Genomic DNA, 20595 nt, shown 5'->3' with positions numbered 1-20595 from the left:
GTAAGTGGAGACTTTTCGTGGTCATTATCGTGTCACGTCAACCTTATACCATACATCATATGCAGATTCTAGCTGACCGACTCGAAACGTACATGATAGTATTGCTGTCCATAATACATTTATCTCCCGATGTACAGATCAGAAGCTCCCATGATTCTGAGAAATATCCAACACGAGTGAAGCTGGCTGGCGTTTCGAATTCCGTGGAGACTACCGAATTCCTAGCGCTAGAAGCCAACGGCACACTGAAATTTTTTTAACTCGATAACCTCGGTAGGGAAGCTGTTCAAACGATGTTCGAGAATTTTATTACGGCTCGAAAGCGGATTTATTCAAGGTGCGATATCAGATAAGAACGGATACATATGGTAGTAGTCCAGTGCGTCCCCCAGGCTGACAGCACAGAGAAAGTTAGGCCGCGGTCACTAGTCCAGACTGAATCGGATGTCCGGAACACTGTATTTCCCTTTTATGATGGACAAACTCTTTACGAGCTGCTAAAACACGCGCCTGGTATTTGGTGAGTCCTCGAGGGTGCGAAACGTTGATCGTGCGTCGTAAGATATGGCTTTATCGTTTTTAGCGATGAAAATAAAGGGCACGCTTTGCATATATTCAATCAAGGTACTCGGCACTCGGTGCCCTGAGTGAAGTTGGAGTTGAGGCAGCCAACAGTCTTTTGTCACCGATATTGAACGTTGAGGAACCTATTAGGATTTAAAACCTTATACGAACCTCCCGCACGGATGATCCAATCCTGCTTAAAGGACTCTTGAATAAGTCGAAGATCAAGAATCACCATGATTATTAACGCTAGGGCTACTCACAGGTCGCAACGCGCTGCGGGTTGAGGGGCCTGAGTCAGAAATCCTTCATATTGCTTTCAAACCAATCAAGCTGACGATTCATCAGGTGAGCGCATCGATGAACATCACATCGCACCATTTGCGATGCTCTGGATCAGTACTTCAGTAGTGAACTCTCGGTCATTACAGCAGTAGTGTAACGTAGCTGCTCTCCTGGAGGCAGCGACGATAGGGAGATATGCTTGATGAACGGCCCTGATGTCATTGGTGAGTTATCGGACATCGATATTTAGTGCGTTCGTACCCTTCACGCCGGCACGACACAACGAAGATCTCCTCCACCTCCGCCTCTTTCTCAATCAACGCGCATGACTGTCTCATGCACCCTGGAGCTGTACAAAGCGAGAAAGAACGATCCAGGCACAGAGCATCCTGTGAGGTAGTAGAAATTAGACTCTTGGCGAAATGGTAGCTCGCGATTTGTGTCGTTTCGGAAAGGCGTGTTTCCTCCTGCAAGAAGAATGACTTGGGGCTAATCGCGTTAATTAATGCTAACATTAGTCTACGGGATATCATATCAGCTACCTTCTCCTTCAACTGTAATGGAAGCACATAGGACTTGTATGAGAATGCTGGATCTGGGTCTAGGTCAGAGGGCGAAGCAGCTGATGATGCTGGCAGTGAGAAGTGAATTAATCGAAGTGTGACATAAATACGTGGGTTACCGGTATCTGTTCTAGCAAGCAAAATTTTGATGGAGCACACAGTCTAATTCTGGTAAGGATGAACCGGCCAGACTCATGGTGACCGTCTGCGTTCTGAACAGATGCGCAGCAAATCCAGCCCACGAAACGAGCGCACCATCCGATATCTGTGGTACGAGGACTTCCTGATGCTCCAGCAGTACCAGTAACTGCAGAAAGTGTCGAGGCAGTGGCAGTTAGAGGCGGCAGTTGTGATGACGCGTCCACAGAAGCTAAGCAAGAAACCGAGGACCCCAAAGCATGAGGGAAGCGCCGACCGAACCCACGCTGGCAAGGGGAGTGGAGGTTCTGCGTCCATAGATAGGGTGGTAGCGTTCAAGGCAAAAGGCATTGTCAGCGAGCGCCCGAGATTAATGGAATATAGTTGATTGCTTCAGAAATTCAGGTACTACATATAGTAGATAACGACAGGTAGGGATCAGCACGCATAAACCCCTGGGTACTGGGGGCCATACCTGCACCCATACCCGCTGCGAGTGGTACTTAGTTAGTGAAACAAACACGAGAAGAACTCAGAATGAAACACACCAAGAATGTCGATCGCGTGACAGTAAAATACCATTACAAGGTTGCAGATTCGTCCGAGTGTCCGCGCCGTTGTATCCTTCACATGGAGATTCTCATCATTCATCATGCCAATCAGGAGGAGAAGCACCTGGTTGACAAGAGGGGAGAGATCAGGACCGTCCAACCATCCAAGTGTGCTCTTGATATACTTACTTTAGTGTTATACACTCCTTGCTTCAGCCACTCATGTCTGAATGCTCTTTGACCAAAAACGTCCTGATATGATGATTAGAATCACAGCGCACAACATTACAAAGATTGTGCTCACATATTTCCCGTGGATGTGGGCTTGCGAGATCAAGAGTAGCATTATGATAACACATCACAGATGAATCTCATCATTAAAGTTGAGATCACTCACGAGTTCGATGAGCTGACTGCGCACCATATCTTCGACGAGGTCGAGGTTGACAGCCTCTGGATTTGTATCTCGGGTTTCGCCCAAGACAGACATCTACTAAGCATCGTAAGTTCCTGCCAAGCCCAACATGTGCATAATAGCAATGACGCACCATCTGATATGTTTCTCACATGCACTTGTAGTCACGACTGGTGCCATCTGAGGGTCGCCGTTCGGAGTGCAGGCGACCGCATTCCCGAACCCTAATGCATGGGTCTGCATTAATGTTACACTAGTTTGGTGTACAGACCTTACCGCTTGTTCGCAGAGTTGAGATTTCTTTGTCCGAACGTTTTTGAACTGAAATTGTTCAGTTTGTAAGCATCATGACAGTGCCGCGCAACCACACTGTGACGTACCTTGCGAAAACCAAACGATGGCACGGACAAGAGCCGGGCCCTGAGCTTAGATGCTGGACGAAGTATAGCGCTTTTAGAGGATTGGGAAGGTTCATGTAGGCGTGCAGGGATGTGCTAGAGGGCCGCAATGGAATGCGAGAGTACAGACTATGATTGGATGGTAGATTGAGTAGTGCTAGAGGCCGTGCGCATTATGATTTTGTTCAAATTACTTCGTGTGAAAAATTGACGGTGAGGTTTGCCTGCAAACGTGACACGTGACGACTCAGCCACAGCGCTGCCTTCCTCCTTGAGCTCATTTTCCAATCACGCTCCACCTGGACCTCGACCACCATCGATCAACGACGCGGATCACAAGACAGGATGAAACGGACGACTGTCGCCGTCGTCCGTCGAAGAACTGCCATTTTTGGGGTAGGATCGGACGTGTTTTGGAAATGTTTCGTGCGTCCATCATTCTCACTGTCGGACCGCTTTCTGTTTCTCACTGATCCGCTTCATCTCCTACCCATCAGATCATCAAATGGCACCCAAGTCAGAGTCTCAGATGCCTCCAAGGCACCTGCAAAGACTAAACAGGATCAGACGCATTTTGTTGGTGCGTCCATCAATTCTCACTGATCCGCTTCATCTCCTGCCCCACCCAGATCATCAAATGGCACCTAAGCCAGACTTCGTCTCAACTGCCTCAAAGGCACCTGCAAAGACTGCCTGACAAGGCTAACGAGTGTTGAGGCAGGTGCACCCTGATACAGGGATCTCTGCAACAAGGCCATGGCCATCCTGAACTCGTTTGTCAACGATATCTTGGTACGCCCTCCCTCTACTTCTTCTTCGTCGAGTCCTGCCGACAAGGCTAACAAATGTTGAGGCAGGTGCACCCCGATACCAGGGATCTTGAACAAGGCCATGGCCATCCTGAACTCGTTTGTCAACGATATCTCCGAGCGCATTGGTACGCCCTCCCTCTACCTTTTCTTCGTTGAGTCCTGCCTCCCAAGGCACCTGCACAGACTACCGAAAGGCTAACGAATGTTGAGGCAGGTGCACCCCGATACCAGGGATCTCGAACAAGGCCATAGCCATCCTGAACTTGTTTGTCATTGGTACGCCCTCCTCTACTTCTTCATTGCAGGTCTAACTTTCATCGCAGTGTTTGAGGCAGGTGCACCCTGTACCGGTATCTCCAACAAGGCCATGACCATCCTGAACTCATTTGTCAATGACATTTTCGAGCGCATTGGTACGCCCTCCTCTACTTTTTCATTGTGTCTGACTTTCATAGCAGTGTTGAGGCAGGTGCACCCTGATACCGGTATCTCCAACAAGGCCATGGCCATCCTGAACTCGTTTGTCAATGATATCTTCGAGCGCATTGGCATACCGGCACTCAGTGGCATCTCTCGTCTATTACTACCAGCGCTCACCGGCTTTTCTCGTATATTTGTTGATTGGCGACTGGCATGAGAAGTTTCAAACCGGAGCTGACATTCATAAGTCATAGGGAAATAGTGAACCTGTGAGGATTGCAGGTTGGCTAAAGTATGGTACTTGATTAAAACTTTGATGTACTATAGAAGTTTGTATGCAAGCAAAAGAAAATAAAAGATCGAGAGCGCTACTGAGAGGAGTCACGTTGAACACTTGAGATGTCTGGCCGCATCGAGAGAAGTTCACGCCATTTCTTTGCAATGGCGCCATCCTTTTGTAATAGATATGTTTTGCTACCCTTGGCATAGCGGAATGCACCCTGAGCCAATGGGTGGTCGAGATTTCCACCAAAAAATGTGCAGTGCATTATTTGCATCTCGAGCTGCAGCAGCAGTCCGCTGCTTGGTGATGCAGTTAAGGATTTGCTGATAAGAAAATTTCTTGCCATTTCCATCACTGAATGCACACCAGAAGGAGGCAGTATCTGGATAACGCTGGCTGCTCCTCTGGCAATAAACTAGACAGAGGTTTGGATTAATCAAGACAGTAGTGCTGAAGTACGAATCAAGGCCATACCTTCCAATTCCCCCACTCAGCCCTTAGAGCATCCCAAGCTGTTGTTTTGGCACCTTTTGCTCTCTTGTAGAACTCACCCCAGTATTTCACAGGAATTCCACGACCACCCACACAAAGCAAGTTCGAACTCTCCCACTCCTTGCACAACCTATCAATATCCTTCGAAAGGTGAATTGTTGGTGGCTCTGGGACCCGTGTTTTGTCGTACTCGAAACCGTTCATCGCCAAGCAGAGCAATGCCAAGTTTAGCTGAGGGGATGGACTGCTGAGGTACAGTGTTTAAATTTGAATGGGGCAAACTGACTGGCTGACTTGACGATGGCAGTACTGCAGTAGTTGTACCAGCAGATTGACCCATAGGATGCTGTGCTTGGTGGGGAATGTGGTTCTCGCAAATTGGAGACAGTGTGGAGCGGCTGACCAACGACTTCACATCCATGACATGAGTGGCCACCTTGTTGATACTACCTTCGATGTTATATATGTCATCTCTGACTGACTGTACATTGTTCTCGACTCTCCGCATGCACACGGCAAATGACTCCTACATAAGTCAGCAGGTGGTAATGTTGTCTTTTCTTGAAAAATTGATAAATGATCTACCTGTTCATGTAGGGAACCACACCCCGTCAGCTCTGAGTCTGCCGGCACTTCAAGAGTCTGTTGGGCCGGTTCTATCTGTGTCCGTCTGTGTTTTGGAAGGGCCGGCGCACAGCTGAAGTCCATTGGCATTCCAAATGCTGAGAAGACAGCTGTAGCCTGCATGACAGATGCACAGTAGCAGTGAGCAATACCTTCTTTGTCATTCTCGGCACAGATCTCACCCATGATGTGTTTGCAGAGCGATCCTTATCAGTTAGAGCACGTTGAGTGCGGTCCGCACTCTTCTTGCTCTTGTAAGTGAGAGTTGGTGGCGCTGCCCCAAATGTATCCTCGACCCGCTTCTGGGACAATGTCTTGCGAGAGGTATGTTCCCCTCGCTTTCGCTTTAGTTTTGGCTGGAACAAGCTATGATGCTCATGGGTCAACAGGTCCTGTATAATTTGGATGCTGTGTACCTCAGCCATTCCTTATTGTCTTCAGAGAATGCTTGAAGGCGTTGCAACACTTCCTCTCGGTTACCGCTGACTGGCCTTCCGTACTGTTTGAGTTTCTCTCGTACATCAGCTTTCGTTGTTCTTCGGGTTCTGTCCATAAGCAGGTTCAATTAATGTGTCAGTACATTGTGCGCGTCTTAGGGGCTGGATTTGCTTACACCAGGAATTGGTAGGTGACGAGTGGTGTTCCAGGTGTGTATTCCTGGCCGAGGACTGGTAGGCAGAGTATTTCTTCTCCATCACCGCATTCCAGCATGATTTTGCTCAGGGAGAGTATGGTGTGTCAAATGGTAGTTCTCGCTGTTAAATTCAAATTGAACCAAACTTATATCGGAAGCATCCGCACGTGGACTTGTCTGAGTCGTCTCACAGCTATACTTATTTTTTGCTATGTCTCTAGCTCAACTGAAGGGTGCCACTGCTTATCTCGTTGACTCCCAAGGCATCAGTACTGAAGCCGCAGCTGAAGACCAAGATGAGGAGGTAGAATCCCTCCTCAATAGCTTCGAATGTCGACAACCAGGCCGCCTGTGGCACACTGCGCATCAGTACAAATGAAGCCAGCACCCTGCCATCAAAACGTAAAAGGACGGCTGCCACCATGACTGTCCCAGCGCACCATGACCAACTATCAGCGAGCCTTGAGACGGCCTCGGCAGGTGTCATCGTTGACACCACTCTTTCCGACTATCAGTGGTATGTGACATCATATTCTCTCTGCAGCACTTGTTAACATGCAGTGCAGGTACTGGAATCAATTCAAGGAATTTTGTGTGACTATAAACAAGGTTGTGTTGGCTGATGATATCGACGGCCTCTATCCTGATCTTCCTACTGACTTTCCGATGTGGATCGCACTCTGGATAATGGACAAGTAAGTCGTGCTATGTGAAACTCATGCTATGCATGACTGACTCAGAGTTTGCAGATGCGACGAAAACAATATCTGGACCGGCAAGGCAAAGCCTCCAAATGTCCCATGTGCGACATATGGCACTGCGCAGAAGATGCGAGCTGCCATGAGCCACAAGTTTGGTCGTGACCACAAGCTTGGGACACAACCATGGTCACAACATCCAACAATCCCTGGAAAGTCCATCGGAAACCCATCGCTCTCAGTCACAGTCTCACAATACATGGTTAGTCTTTGTTGAAGAAAGGTAAGTGCTCTGTACATTTCCCATCACAACCCTGACTGACATTATTGTTAGGTACGGTCTGGGGAGGCTGTTACAAGTGCTCGAGCCATGGACGAAGCAACTATGAAGCACCTGTGGGATTTTCTCTGGGCAACACCACACAATGAGTACGGGCCAACATCTCGCAAGCGAAAGGCTGAAAATCCAGCAGAGTGTGATTCGCAGTATGCTCCTGCTACTTTATTTGGTTTTGATGATCTGTCTCCTGCGCTATGACGAGGCAATGCGGATCACCTGGGCAGATATCACATTCCAAGTCAAGGACAACTTGGTTAAAGGAAACTGGCTTGATGCTTCTGCCAAACTATTGCTTCAGGGTGAGGGCTTCCAACCTGCTGACTTCCGTGTGAGACTCGAACTGCCATTCAGAAAAACCCATCAATATGGAGGTGCGTTGCTTGATGAGTATGCACAACACATTGGAGCTGACCAGTGACTGTACAGGGATAGCACCATTCTATGTGTATGCTGACGAGCAACGTCCGTGGATGTGCTTGGTGCGAATGTTTGCAGTGTGGTGGATGTTAGCGAGGGAGAGGTGTGAGAATCTCGATGGGTTTATTTTTCGGAAGAAAATTGGTACTGACAGTATTAGTGTGAATCCCACAGATGGTATGGTAAGTGTCATATGCTTATTGGCAATGCTGCTTCTTCTCATTTATCTGGCCTAGACCTCTGATGCATTCCTTGAGTGTTTTCGCAATAACCTCCTGGATATTGGCGTGGACCCACGTCCTTATGGTACTCACTCCTTCCGACGAGGTGGATGTCAATTCTTATACAAGGTATGCAGATGGGACTTTGGAGACATATGTGATTGGGGAGGATGGGCCGAAAATTTTGACAATCCAGGTACAATCTTCAAGTACCTGTTGTCGTGGAATGACAATCCTCGGGAGAAGCGAGAGCACTATATGAATCCTAACAGGCCAAGGAAAGACCCTTGCCATGCTTGTGGTAGAACCTGTCATTGTGCTTGAGACTGTACTATGTACACTGGATAGTAATCATACATAATATATTTTAATGTGAGATAACAATTTGTAGTCTCTTGCTGTAGCCACATTCAGAACCCAACCCTAGACTAGGGCCGTCCTGGGACAGATTTCCAATTATGGTATAACCCTAACCCTAACCCTAAGAGTGATGTATCCTGGTCGTTTGGCGGCAAACCACAAAGTTCTGCTATAGAAAAGGCAAATGCTAAAATGTGAGATAGTATCTACATATAATAATAAGGACGGAGTGATTGGCAATAATATGGTGTCAATGCCTGTTAGAATCTGACTGACTGGAGTCATCCTTGGCGCATCGCTGCCTTCGCTTCTTCTCCTTCTTAGGTGCCTCGCCAATGATGCCGGTACCAGCAATGCTCTGCGTGTCCAAATCCTTGCTATCATTCACTGGCTTCCGTTTGTGGTCGCACAAATCAGGAACAGGAGTGGGTCATGGGCTCTCAGAAGGGCGCGAGTTGCTCCCCATATGATGAGGAAGTGCATGTCGAGCGCCTTCTGGCGAAGTTGTGAAACCCATCGACTGCCTACATTGCTCATGCAGCTGACGTTCCTGTTCATACTCCCATGCGTCTCTTTCCTGTTCGCATGCAGGGTCGTATCGCCAGTGGCCACCCTCAGGAGGACCTGCAGGTGAATGAGGATGAGGGGGACCACTAGGGGGCTTGGAGTCCCAGTATGCACGAGATGGGTGTGCGGACGGATGTGCAGAGCGAGGAGACATCTCAATTGGACTGTGTCCACGAGGACTGGGAGAACGTGAGGGATAATAGGGTTGCTGCGAAGGATGTGAGGGGTACTCAGGGCGTCCTCGATGCTCTCATTCACGCTCCAATTCATGATGATGTTCAGGAGGTGGCCCGCGACGATCCCATGCCGTATCATGCTCTAGGCGAGGAGCTTCACGAGGGTAATTAGGCAGCAATCGTTGTGACAGGCTGGGCTGGGCAGGTCCCACAGGTTGCCTATTTGATGGAGGATAGTTGGGGTACCCAGGACCTGGAGATTGGACACGTAAATTGTGTGGTGGCGGTGGCGAAGTGGATGGTCGAAGGGACCCTGAGCAGACGGCCAGGGAAGTGGTCATTGTATTGACCAGGACCATGAACGGCAGAATTACAGAGCTCTTCTGTTTGCACCTGCTGCTGGGGAATAGGGTGATGAAGGAGAAGGGCTTGGTGACCAGTTGGCCCACAACTTGGCCCCTCACACGAGGAACTAGAGTAGTCACGAGGATGAGGTGGACGATCAACGTCTATAGGCGCGAGTGGTGTGCATGAAGGCATGTGGTGCAACTGAAAAGACAAATGCTAAAATGTGAGATAGTATATAAATATAAAACAGTACAAGTGTGAGAGCAGACTAAAGAAAAGATTCACAGAAGAAATGATGAGATACAATTACATTATGATACTAGGTTAGTTGGAATCTTTTGCACAAGAATTAGAAGGCCCTGCAGGCAGTGGGACCATTGTTTGCACCCAGCAGTCATATATCTGGTCCACGAGCCACACCCGAATGTACTTGCTGCTTCGTGATGTCTCATTATCTTGGCTAGTAGAGTCTCCAGTCAGCCCATCAAGCAGCTGGAGTGTGGCTCGCTCCAAATCACAGACAGGTATGTCATTATCATGTCCCACAATCCCTGCAAGCACTTTCTTAGGGCGCCTAGCACGGCATTGAAACACAGCCCTTGTGCAGCAAGGGGCAAGATCATTCTGTACACAGCATCAGAGTAACATAGAATAAAATGAGTAGGGAACTAACACACCTCGTCACTTGTTGGCGAATTGTTGGCAAGGTCCTTGAGCATTTCATGTAAGACAACAACGGGCCAGATGGTGGAATGAAACGTGCTGACAAGTTTTTTCGGCTCCCAGCCCAGGAGTTGTTGGATGACCAAGGCCAGTGGAGCAAGATCAGGCAGGGCAGGAGATTGCACAGCAGGCAACTCGGCAAGCGGGGTGACAGCAGGTTGCGCATACAGATTGATGACATTGGGATCAGGAAATGACTCAGTGAGCGAGCGGGCCAGTGCAGGATGAGCTCGGCTGAGTTTGCCTGTGGGATCATCTGTAAGGTGATACCGAGCAGCATCCCGCCACTGTTTCAGGGCTTCATCTAGTGGGATACCATCATGCGCCAATATACTGATGTTCATGCAGTGAACAAGACAAAGGGCAGTCTCAGGGCCACAGCCAGCAAGACCAATCTGATGAAGATGTTAGCAATAAAAGTCATCTGTAGGTTAGTTGACCTGCCTTATCATAGTCGCCGCCACAGCAGATAGCCATCGTCACAAAGGCATCACCTGACAAGGCAGGGTTCCACGTGCTCCTGAATAGTGCTTGTGGTGTACACCTTGATGGTTGCGTCGGATGAGAATGTCGAACTAAGAAAAAAATCCCTGCTTAAAAACTGCCCACACACACAAAAAAAAAGAAACACTCACTTCCGAATGACTGTCTTAGCTCCAAAGACGAAGATGTCACTGTCATCTGTCATGACAGCATTGATAATTCCAGCATTGTTCATCAATGCTAGCTGTGCTTCAGCTTCACCCGCAGCCTAAGACAGCAGAAAATGACATTGACAGTGAGAACAGAGGAAAAGAAAGACGACACACAGTGATCCATTGTGTGTTGAAGGCGTTCAGGATGCGTTGTGTGGGCTTGACCATCCAATGGTCTCTTGTAGACATGCGGCACACTCTTTTGACCTCTGGCCGCTGGTCGCCATCATAACAGAAGATGAGTTGCACCAAGAAGCATGCAAGCCAAGCCAGGCGAAATAAAAAGGTGCGGAGCGCAGGGTTCATTCCAGTTTGAGAATGCACGTGTTGCCATTTTCCTTGTTGGCACTGTTCGAACCATCCGCTGCACTCATAATTTTTAGCATCTGAACAGACACCCGACATTGTGATCACGTACCTTGCATCAATGCCCACAACATAGGGCAGGTGAGGGGCAGGTCCTGCAAATCAATCTGAGAGGGCGAGGGACACAATGGGTACCGTCGTCGCAGCAGGGTCAAGCACCTGTGAAGCGAGTGCATGAGGTCTCCATCACATGAAAAGCAGGCCACATAATAGTACATACCTCCCATAGATGATTGATGCCCATTGTGGTGCCGGAGAAGAATGAGCTGCAGCCGTTGTACGTCCAAGAGAGAAGATCATGTACTGTGGACAGTGGATGTGACGGTGAGGAGAAGAGGAGGAAGAGAGAACAATGTGGTAGGGTGAGTACTTACCTATATTATAAATCAGGTGGCTATGCGGCAGTGCAGCCGCCATGACTGCAAAGCCGAGGACTGTCAATTTGCAGTCCATCAGCATGATGGTCAGATTTTTCATGCAGAGAAAGACATGCACTCACCAAAACCTCAGCACCGTCCAGATGGTAGATTGACGGTCAGGATGTGGGAAATTTGCAGTCAGTTTGGCATCTTCCTGCATTGTTGCGCTTGTGCTCACCTTAGTCACTAATCCAGATCCCCACCTCACCCAGTGGTGGCTCGAGCTCATCGGCAGCTCAAAAATGTCCCATTTTTCCGTCTACGACGTCAAGTGCAGCTCCGGCGTCCTCCCGTCCTCTTTTTCTTCATCTCCGAAGGCTCACATCTGCAGCTGCCTGGGGTCGCATCCTTCTTGGTTTGGGTGGTGCGTGGTGTGGTGGCGGTGCCAGATTGGTCAGCCTGTGCTGGACCGTCAATTTGCAGGTGATCAGTGCTTCTTCGGAAATACACTGAATCAGCATACAAAATTAGCATGTTCCCGGGTTGGGAGTAAAGTATCGACAAGGCAATGACACCAATAAATGCACAGCGAATGAAACAAGATATAGGATTAATATACAAAAGGTGTACAATATGTACAATGCAAGTATAGAAACCATAACAGCAGCCTTACTTGTATAGCATAGGATGCAAGATACATAATTTTCACATGACAAGTATAGGGCGTTATAGACGTGTTCTGCCACAGTTATCATGCTTCGCATTGCAAATCATGAGGGAACACGATCATGAAGTCCAGCTTGTCTTTGAATATACATATTTATTTAAACACAACATATAGCCATAATACAATATATGGTATCCTATATATCATGCCGAGTGTTCCGAAATGTTGAATGGGAGAAAATCATGAAGTAGCAACTGATAGAAAAGCGCGATGTGTCTCGAAAATTCGGACCAAATGTAGTCCAGAGTATCATGGTGTGTGGAGACAATGGTGAGCTCTTCATCAGTATCTCCGATGGTCATACTGATATCACCACCACCCTCCACCCACTCCTCAATAAATTGGCCCTCGAGGGGAATGCTGGGATCCCAGAAAGACCACTTCCCACTTGGGAAGTCAGGATGGGTAGCGATGAATGCATACCAGAATGCTTCCCGACCCCAAGTCCATTCAGGCATTGTCGGATCCGCGGATTTCACGAGCCATGTTTGAATGTTGCCCAAGAGTTCTGCCCAGTGGTCCGAATCAGCATGATCGAATGTTGGTGGCAGTGGGAGGAAGGAAAACAACATGTCATCATCAGGCACAGAGGGAGATTGACGGAAGTTTATGAACTTCGAATGCATCAAGGTCAGTTGCATTGCCAAAGTCTGTGCAGATACATACATTATTCAAGGGATGAGCCTTTTGAGACGCTATCTCGATTACCAGTACTGTGAACAATTTAAATTCGTCCTTCAGAGCCACGGTGATTTCAATGGGCTAAATTTTCATCAGTATAAATAGCCATTATCCAAGAAAGATCACATACAATATTCGAATGAGCAAGGTGACGAGGTACTGCACCTGAAAACCATATTGAGACTGACAAAGGCTGTAGAATCACATCTTCTGATTCAGCGACTCACATATCTGGATGGAATGTCGAGCTTGAAAATTGGTGAGCTTTGAGAGCTGTTGTGTTTGACATGGTCATGTTTCCAGTCTTCGACACTTCACTGTTGTTGGGGTTGAACATTGTTGAACAAATTCGAAACAGATGTGAGTCACGTGCTAACATGTCAAGCTTTCAAATCTCTAAGTCTTCGATCACACTCAACAATCAGCATCATGTCATCCATGCTGCAGGCTATTGACGGTATAAGTAAGTGTTTAACTCAACGTGAATATCATGTACTGATGCTTTAATGCAGTCTTGCAGTTTCGCGGAGCATCTCAGGTTGTGTGCAATGTGTGCCCAAAGCGTGATAATGCTTTGCACACAATGTGTCCTAAGCATGCATGGAAGCACGTTGGCACTGGTATTCATCAGTGTCATGCCAGGATCTGGGCTTCCACATGCTCGAAGACTCCCTCCAAACGGCAACGCCATCATCATGAAGCAGAACCTCCACCTCCACCTTCACCTGTCGACGACAGAGACAACATGTTCGCCTCGAGTGCCATGGACGTCAACAATACTGTCTATACTCAGGAGCCACATCCAATACGATCAGACCATGAAGTAGTACCAGTCGCTGATCTCTGGAATGCCATCTCAAGCAGCCCTTTCTATCAAGCCAACGAAACATATGATTTGTATGAGGAGCTGCAGTCTGCCCTGGCTTCGGGAAAACAATTATTTTCTATGCCGCTTGCCCCAGTGAGCGAAGAAATTGGCTTCAATGACGAGACAGAATCAAACTTTGGAATTGAACTTCCAGGTGAGACGTTGTTTGATTCCTTGGCAGAGACTTATTCACATTGTTAGACGACTGTCCATTGACCACTTCGTGTCATGTAAATCTAAACAGTCCAGTTGCACCTGATAATCCAACATATCCTTGGCCATCAAAGGCTGTACGTTTCAATATCTTTGTGCATTTTCACTGCTAACCGATCATTCAAGCACTATATTACTACCTTATGATTCAGTTCTCCGAGGCACAGAAAAAGGCAGTTCTATCTTGGACAAAGGAGCTTGGCGCTTGCAATGTCCCATCGCTATATGCATTGAACCAATGTCAGGAATCGGTTCAAACACTTGTCGGCAATCCAACGGAAAAGATCACTGCACGTTTGGGAAATATATTTTATCTTAACAATGTTGGAAAAGCAATTGCCAAGGTACGCAGAGTCTCACGTGAACTCATCTCTCAATACTAACTTTGAATGTTCTCATTTAGGACTATGTGAACCCTCTCACGCGTCTTGTGATGCAGGATTACCCTGAGGATGGAGGCAAGGAAATGTCTCAGGTGTTCAACAGAGAGAAAATGTTGTTTGAACGCCCTTCGCCTCCTGCAGCTAAAGTCAATGGGGAGATCTACTTTGTGAATGAGCTCTTGCAGGATGCGTCAGGGGACTACTTTATACCTGAGTGCTTTTTTCTTGTGTTGTACACGTCGACAGGTGATAATTCGGATAAGCAGCTATATGCGCTTGGCCATACTGTACAACGAACAGAGGTGAACCTATTCTTTAAATACATTCAACTTTGCTGATAGACTTAGGATGAATTTATTGTCAGTGATGAGCAAGAAATAATTCCGACGTGTAACTTTCGAAGGTCGTTTCCCGAAATATCTGCCAATGATGACAAACTTGCTTGCGGGCTAACAGAGTCGTCGAGGAAATATGCAAAGCTAGTGCCAAATCAATTGCGCACAAAATCTCAAGGATGTATGGTGTACTCGGTCCCTCTTATCGTCTTCATGGATGATGTATCCGGAAATATATCCAAGCAATGGAATAAGCACCACACAATATACATGTCTAATGCGAATCTACCTCGTGAAATGCTTGAGAAAGAGTTTTGTATTCGATTTGTCATGTCTTCTCCTCACGCAGCCCCAATGGAAATGATGAGCGCCATGCAAGAATCAATTAGGTATGTAATACATTATAATTCGTTATAGTGAAACACGATACTAGTGATCGTAGCAAGGCTACAGAATCTGGGGTCTTTACTTGGGACTGCAAGTATGAAGAAGAAGTTATGCTGGAGTTATATGGTCTGTTTCTCGGTGGCAACAACCCTATGCAAGCCAAGGAATGCAGCCATGCAGGGTTGCATTGCAACTACTTCTGCAGGACATGCGAAGTCAGTGGAACAAAGGAGTACAAGGCGTCAGATGAGGGCTACAAGAGCATCTTTGTGGTATGTATCATATTTTTGCACTCTCCGTCGTCATATTCACTGACTGTCTGAGTAGCCAGGAAAGCTTCGCACTCCTGCAGGAACGGCAGAAGAGATTCACGCACAATTCGCTTCTGCACTCTGTTCAGGCGCTTCGGAGAAGATTAAGAAATCTGTCGTGTCATCGGGTGTGAAGGACACAACAACTGGCTCCATTCTCGAAACAGTTGTTGAACTGGGGAAGAAGCTGCGCAAATGGAGTGCCAGCATTCAAGCAAAACCAGAGAGCGAAATCAAGGCTATTCTAGAGAAGCAGCTTGAAGACCTCCTGCAAGGGAGCAAACTCGAGGATGCAATCAATCCATTACTAAGTGTTGAAGGTAAGACTCGGGTTCGCATTTTCAGCTGCACATTGACCTTTTGTCAGGTTTCAACGTTCATCAGGACACGCCGACAGAAATTCTCCATACAGTGTTATTGGGAGTCGTAAAATACTTTTGGGGTCAATCGGTATATCTTCTCAAGAAGGCAAAGGTTCTGGATGTTTTTCAAATGCATCTCGACTCTATTGAGAAAGATGGGCTCAATGCTCCATGTCTCAATGCTGATTATATTTGCCATTATAAGGGCAGACTTATAGGGAAACACTTTAAAAGTTTGGCGCAGGTCATGCCATATCTTATTCAAGACTTACTGCCGAGAACAGTACTTGATGGATGGACGAGTATCGGTGAGCTCATTGTGTATGTTTGGCACACAAATATAGATGATACAGAGGTGTATTTGGTATGATGACACACTGACTCTGCTGTGCCAATGTTGATTGTATCACAGGCAAAGCTTTCCCAGACGATTGATGATTTTCTGAATGTTACAGCAAAATGCGCACCAAGCATTCTCATCTCGAAGCCAAAGTTTCACTTTTTGGTCCATCTTCCTGCATATATCCAACGCTTTGGACCAGCCATCCTCTTTTCCACTGAATGATATGAGTTGTTCAACCACGTGTTCTGGCTGGCATGTATACATAGAAATTGACAGGGACCAAGCCAGGATACATGCAAGGTATTCACGAGACAAGATATCATCAAGCATATGGCGACTGGGAGCTACTGGTTTGATAACACTAGCAAAAAGTGGGTTCAGGCAGGTGATGCAGTTTTGAGCTACCTCAATGAGCATCCAGAGCAAGCATGGCTTTTGGGGATTTGCACACGAGAACCCCCTGCAACAGGTAATGTATTTATTGAATACCTGCCTGGCATTGTCGATTGTAATGTCTGTTACTGAAAGGAACCGGCCAACTCAAGAAGGTCACCATCAAAGATGGATGACCCATTCCAGCAAAGCCTGTGCTGTGGACAGCAACACGCTGTGCAAAGGCCCTCAAGCTCCTGCAACCTGCTCATCATGCTCAATACTGTCATGGCATCTTGTTAATTCTCGGCAATGGTGAGAAAGCGTCCTTAGAAGGACATGTCATTTTTCACGACTCTGCAACATCTCGCTCAGATATTGGGTGCATTCGGGAGATCTTGATCTCAAACTCTTGCAAAGTCGTGCAGCACGTCGCCATTCAAAAACTTGCTTTCGGACCTGCTTTACATCCCTTGCTTCACATCCCCACTCTTGAGCTCACGGAACATGAAGTCGTTATTAGCCCACAAGTAAGTTTAGACACAATCCTTCAACCAGACTTATTGATGTGCTTACATGGTGAATTTAGGACATTGTTTGTATCGTAAATGTCCAGCATGACTGTGTTAAATTACAGTGCTCAGATGTTAGCCAATGTCACATTTGCCAAGAGCGAACCGAGACTGCATGTACGAAGTTCATTTTTCAGCACAAACCCTCACCATTTTACTTGCTCAATGCTTATTCAATTCACAATTATGCTCAGATTCAATCCGTCATTTCTCAGTCGCTCCATGAGACACCATTGAGGGTCAGTGATGCAGCAGATGTTCGTTTGGCAGCAGCTCATCAAATCCAGGAGAAGAAAGTAGCTAAGAACTCAGGTGAAACATCTGGTACTGAACCTGCAAGTGCACCACCTGCAGTGTTCGACTGCCTGGCAACAAAGGCAGCAAGCAAGTCAAAGAAAACGCAGAAAGCAAAAGAGAAGGCACCTCAGCCGCAAGCAAATCCACAACAACGTACAATCATACAGGCAGCTGCATCTTCAAGTTCCCATATCCCAACACCCCACACAGCGCCAGCCACCAGCCACTCACATATCCCATCACTGTCGCCAGCGCCAGCACTTGTGCCTTCTCATCTCTGATCACTGCATCCTCCCACAACTGTACCTTTGCAGTGGCAGCAATCTCCTGTGTATTCATATAGAGCTCCCCCTTCGCATCACCCGCTGCAACCACCCCCAACAGTATTGACGTGGCAAACATCTTCTGCACCTGGTCCATCCAGACCTCTTTCTTCTCATCCCTGGCCATCAAACTCACCTTCCATGGTGCCGCCAATGTATGCTGGGCAATACGTTGTCCCACCATATCAACACTCTTTAGGGCTTCCCTTGCAACCGTCTGTGCCAGTGATGACTCTGCACATCTGGCACCCTCAAGCTCCACATCATGACCAGTCTGGCAGATGGTACTAGACTCTCCTTCAACAAGTTTGAGTGCTTGTCCTCAAAATTCTTCCTTCAGTGTTTGAGGTTCGCCAGGTTCGTCCTTCATTGTCTTTAAATTTTTTCCTCCAGCGCTCAAGTTCTTCCTTCCTTGTCTTTGAAATTTTTCCTCCAGTGTTTGAGGTTTCCCAGGTTCATCTCTTTATTTTTCCTCCAGCATTTGAGGCTCACCAAATTAGCATGTTTGTCTTTGAAATTTTTCCTCCAGCATTCAAGGTTTCCCAGGTTCGTCTCTTTGTTTTTCCTCCAGCGTTCAAGGCTCACCAAATTAGCGTGTTTGTCTTTGAAGTTTTTCCTCCAGCGTTCGAGGCTCACCAAATTAGCATGTTTGTCTTTGAAATTTTTCCTCCAGCGTTCAAGTTCGGCCTTCCTTGTCTTTGAGGTTCTTCCTCCAGTGTTCGAGGCTTGCCAGGTTTGTCTGTTTGTCTTTGAAATTTTTCCTCCAGCGCTCAAGTTCGGCCTTCCTTGTCTTTGAAGTTCTTCCTCCAGTGTTCAAGGCTCGCCAGGTTTGTCTGTTTGTCTTTGAAATTTTTCCTCCAGCGCTTAAGCTCGTCCTTCCTTCACTCTAAAATTCTTCCTCCAGTGTTCAAGGTCGAAAGTGTCCTCATTGCTGGAAGCTGCACCAGGTCGTGTCATTAGACGGCACAATTTATATGTACTTTATCTCATAGACACCTTACATATCAATACCCTAATACCATGATATTTTGCTTCTGCTCAGAGGATATTCATGAGGCCTGATTTTTATTTAATACCAATAACTTGAAGACAAATAAACTCAAATGCTTATTTCCGACAACGTGTTCGGTTCAGTCAACTCCGGAGTGTCACGGAAATTACCAACCTCAGGCAAGAGCAGCCACCACATCCTTTGCTTGCGACGATGTTTCAATGTGGTTATCATCTGCGCCTGTCTGCTGGTTCAGGACAAGCAGACCAGTTGCCAAGGTCACGGTCAAACACAGGAGCTTCGCAAGCAGGATCCGCCAGGAATTGGAACAGAAGTACTACACCTGACCCAAGCAGCAGCAGATCATCTAACCAACTGTCTATTGGAAGTAGATCCTCGGATGCAAGCTCTAGTTTGACTTAACAATATACTTCACAGATACTACGTCCCATCCCCAAAGTTCTCACTCTACAAGTGGCGAAGTCCCAGTGATACCCGAACTCGAAATACAGCCTCCCTCCAGCCCGACATCATCGTTGAATGAGCCGATTAGTGCAGGAGTTTGTCGACGCAGGGACAGCAGAACTTCGGATCCCATCAAGCTCACACCCCAACGCACGAAACACTTGAAAACATATGCCAAGAAGCTGTGTGAAGACAACAATGTTCCAACTGGAGAAGTCATGTGTTTCATTGATGTAGGTTCTCATCGAAGTATTGAGGTTACTGTCGGCTGACCTGATGCAGTCTGGCGACATTTTCTATATGCTCATAGACCTGAAGGTTACCCTCATCAAACTTTGCGAAGGAAACAAGGCCAGCAAAATGCAAGAGTTGAAGGATGCCTTAGAATCGAAGGACTTTGAGGTAATGACAAGGTACTTTGCGTTCCATATCATTCCATACTAATTTGGACCGGAAGAATGGACTATTCAACCGATTGTTTGCATGCATGCTGTCGCCGAATATCACAGCATACGTCACTGATACTCAGTCTCATATAATGGTGCAGTTTTAATGCTTGCTATTCTGAGTGACACCACTAAATTATTTCAGGACTTCATTACCAGTCATTGTGATGTCTTCAAAATCCCCCTTGGAATACTCGAGGACATCGAACTCAGAGCTCAGCTGGGCAAGTCGGTCACAAAGCTACTTACAAGTATTCATAGCGCCATCAAGACTGCTGCAAGTTTCTACTTTTTTGCTGCAACCTTGATTATAATAATTGCTGTGTAGCTCACCACATCGATCGTCAAGCGCACAAGCATTGCTGATGTGACTAGGGCACTCGCACGCAGCGGATCTGGCATGGAAGTTGATTCTACGCATTGGAACAGGGTTGCTCTACTGGTAAGTGATACTACATCTATTCATTATTAAAATTAACACTAGTTGGTACGGGGACAGCGACGTCTTCTCCGGATTTTTCTCATTGGTGTCAGCGATTACAAAAGTGCCTCCCTCACAGAATTATTCTCTGCTTACCTTCTTCCGTCGCTGAAGCAGGACATGCGGGCCAAAATTGAACGTGAACTTGATGTCAACATCGAACAGCTGGAGAGAGATTTGTTCGACGATAATCGCGCGCCTGGGTTCAATGATCAAGCCCTCCCAGAAACTCGAGCCAATGTCAATTGTGCACCCGGTGTTAGGAATACGAATGGTACTAACCCAGATGGCGAAGAGCTTGGGGACCAAACTTGAGCACAGCTGGATGGTGGGGATGCTGACGGAGAGGATGAGGAGTTGAATGGGCCCAGGAACAACGTTGAGAGTACCACAGTCTTACAGGACGACCCACTCAATTCTGGATTCGGACTGGTTGAAGGTATTCCGGCACAATACAACAATACCATCAGATTCTGGAACTTTGTCGACCACTCACTCTTAACCATGCACCAAACAGTTAAGGAGTCCTTCCCGATCCCTGCCGAGCAAGAGAAGGAGTTGCAGAAGTATGTATTAGTTGGCTTGTGCA

At 47.1% G+C, this 20595-nt stretch overlaps 9 protein-coding genes across 9 annotated transcripts; 3 read left to right on the top strand and 6 right to left on the bottom strand.

The window, feature by feature from the left end:
* Positions 1–856: 856 nt before the first annotated feature.
* Positions 857–1901, bottom strand: EDB93DRAFT_1285305 (uncharacterized protein; the record flags this gene model as incomplete). Its single annotated transcript, XM_041454498.1, has 5 exons — positions 857–1061; positions 1111–1316; positions 1392–1542; positions 1596–1719; positions 1778–1901. 5 exons carry the CDS (start codon positions 1899–1901, stop codon positions 932–934), a joined length of 735 nt encoding a protein of 244 aa, XP_041307330.1. The 3' UTR covers positions 857–931.
* A 1904-nt stretch (positions 1902–3805) lies between these two features.
* On the top strand, positions 3806–4363 carry EDB93DRAFT_1250878 (uncharacterized protein; the record flags this gene model as incomplete). Its single annotated transcript, XM_041453078.1, has 4 exons — positions 3806–3882; positions 3941–4002; positions 4050–4139; positions 4185–4363. The coding sequence occupies 4 exons, from the start codon at positions 3806–3808 to the stop codon at positions 4361–4363; spliced, it is 408 nt and encodes a 135-aa protein (XP_041307329.1).
* Positions 4364–4514: 151 nt separating this feature from the next.
* On the bottom strand, positions 4515–6256 carry EDB93DRAFT_1104353 (uncharacterized protein; the record flags this gene model as incomplete). Its single annotated transcript, XM_041447406.1, has 7 exons — positions 4515–4844; positions 4904–5152; positions 5208–5447; positions 5507–5662; positions 5728–5911; positions 5962–6090; positions 6159–6256. 7 exons carry the CDS (start codon positions 6254–6256, stop codon positions 4515–4517), a joined length of 1386 nt encoding a protein of 461 aa, XP_041307328.1.
* Positions 6257–6929: 673 nt separating this feature from the next.
* Positions 6930–8179, top strand: EDB93DRAFT_1086129 (uncharacterized protein; the record flags this gene model as incomplete). The annotated part of the gene is given in 6 exon segments (XM_041445958.1): positions 6930–7149; positions 7161–7171; positions 7212–7306; positions 7329–7470; positions 7589–7816; positions 7871–8179. Coding segments are annotated over 6 exon segments (1005 nt in total), but the record flags the coding sequence as incomplete, so codon positions are not given.
* Positions 8180–8645: 466 nt separating this feature from the next.
* Positions 8646–8936, bottom strand: EDB93DRAFT_1250875 (uncharacterized protein; the record flags this gene model as incomplete). The annotated part of the gene is made up of 2 exons (XM_041453077.1): positions 8646–8710; positions 8762–8936. 2 exons carry the CDS (start codon positions 8934–8936, stop codon positions 8646–8648), a joined length of 240 nt encoding a protein of 79 aa, XP_041307326.1.
* A 96-nt stretch (positions 8937–9032) lies between these two features.
* On the bottom strand, positions 9033–9498 carry EDB93DRAFT_1250874 (uncharacterized protein; the record flags this gene model as incomplete). Its single annotated transcript, XM_041453076.1, has 2 exons — positions 9033–9271; positions 9333–9498. The coding sequence occupies 2 exons, from the start codon at positions 9496–9498 to the stop codon at positions 9033–9035; spliced, it is 405 nt and encodes a 134-aa protein (XP_041307325.1).
* A 476-nt stretch (positions 9499–9974) lies between these two features.
* Positions 9975–11549, bottom strand: EDB93DRAFT_1104351 (PIN domain-like protein; the record flags this gene model as incomplete). The annotated part of the gene is made up of 8 exons (XM_041447405.1): positions 9975–10424; positions 10574–10604; positions 10665–10780; positions 10839–11110; positions 11143–11185; positions 11226–11249; positions 11311–11393; positions 11465–11549. 8 exons carry the CDS (start codon positions 11547–11549, stop codon positions 9975–9977), a joined length of 1104 nt encoding a protein of 367 aa, XP_041307324.1.
* A 770-nt stretch (positions 11550–12319) lies between these two features.
* On the bottom strand, positions 12320–13194 carry EDB93DRAFT_1104350 (uncharacterized protein; the record flags this gene model as incomplete). Its single annotated transcript, XM_041447404.1, has 5 exons — positions 12320–12790; positions 12843–12938; positions 12988–13022; positions 13046–13050; positions 13085–13194. 5 exons carry the CDS (start codon positions 13192–13194, stop codon positions 12320–12322), a joined length of 717 nt encoding a protein of 238 aa, XP_041307323.1.
* Positions 13195–13620: 426 nt separating this feature from the next.
* EDB93DRAFT_1085956 (uncharacterized protein) lies at positions 13621–17581 on the top strand (the record flags this gene model as incomplete). The annotated part of the gene is made up of 11 exons (XM_041445945.1): positions 13621–13886; positions 13907–14019; positions 14065–14282; positions 14342–14623; positions 14669–15045; positions 15099–15315; positions 15371–15674; positions 15722–15889; positions 16376–16567; positions 16639–16813; positions 17083–17581. The coding sequence occupies 11 exons, from the start codon at positions 13621–13623 to the stop codon at positions 17579–17581; spliced, it is 2811 nt and encodes a 936-aa protein (XP_041307322.1).
* Positions 17582–20595: the final 3014 nt, after the last annotated feature.

This window comes from Suillus bovinus (genome assembly GCF_016758785.1).
Source record: "Suillus bovinus strain UH-Sbo-P2 chromosome Unknown EDB93scaffold_31, whole genome shotgun sequence".
Classification (NCBI taxonomy): Eukaryota; Fungi; Basidiomycota; class Agaricomycetes; order Boletales; family Suillaceae; genus Suillus; species Suillus bovinus.
The sequence above is the reverse complement of the archived record's forward strand: the minus strand, read 5'-3'. Positions and strand labels throughout refer to the sequence as shown.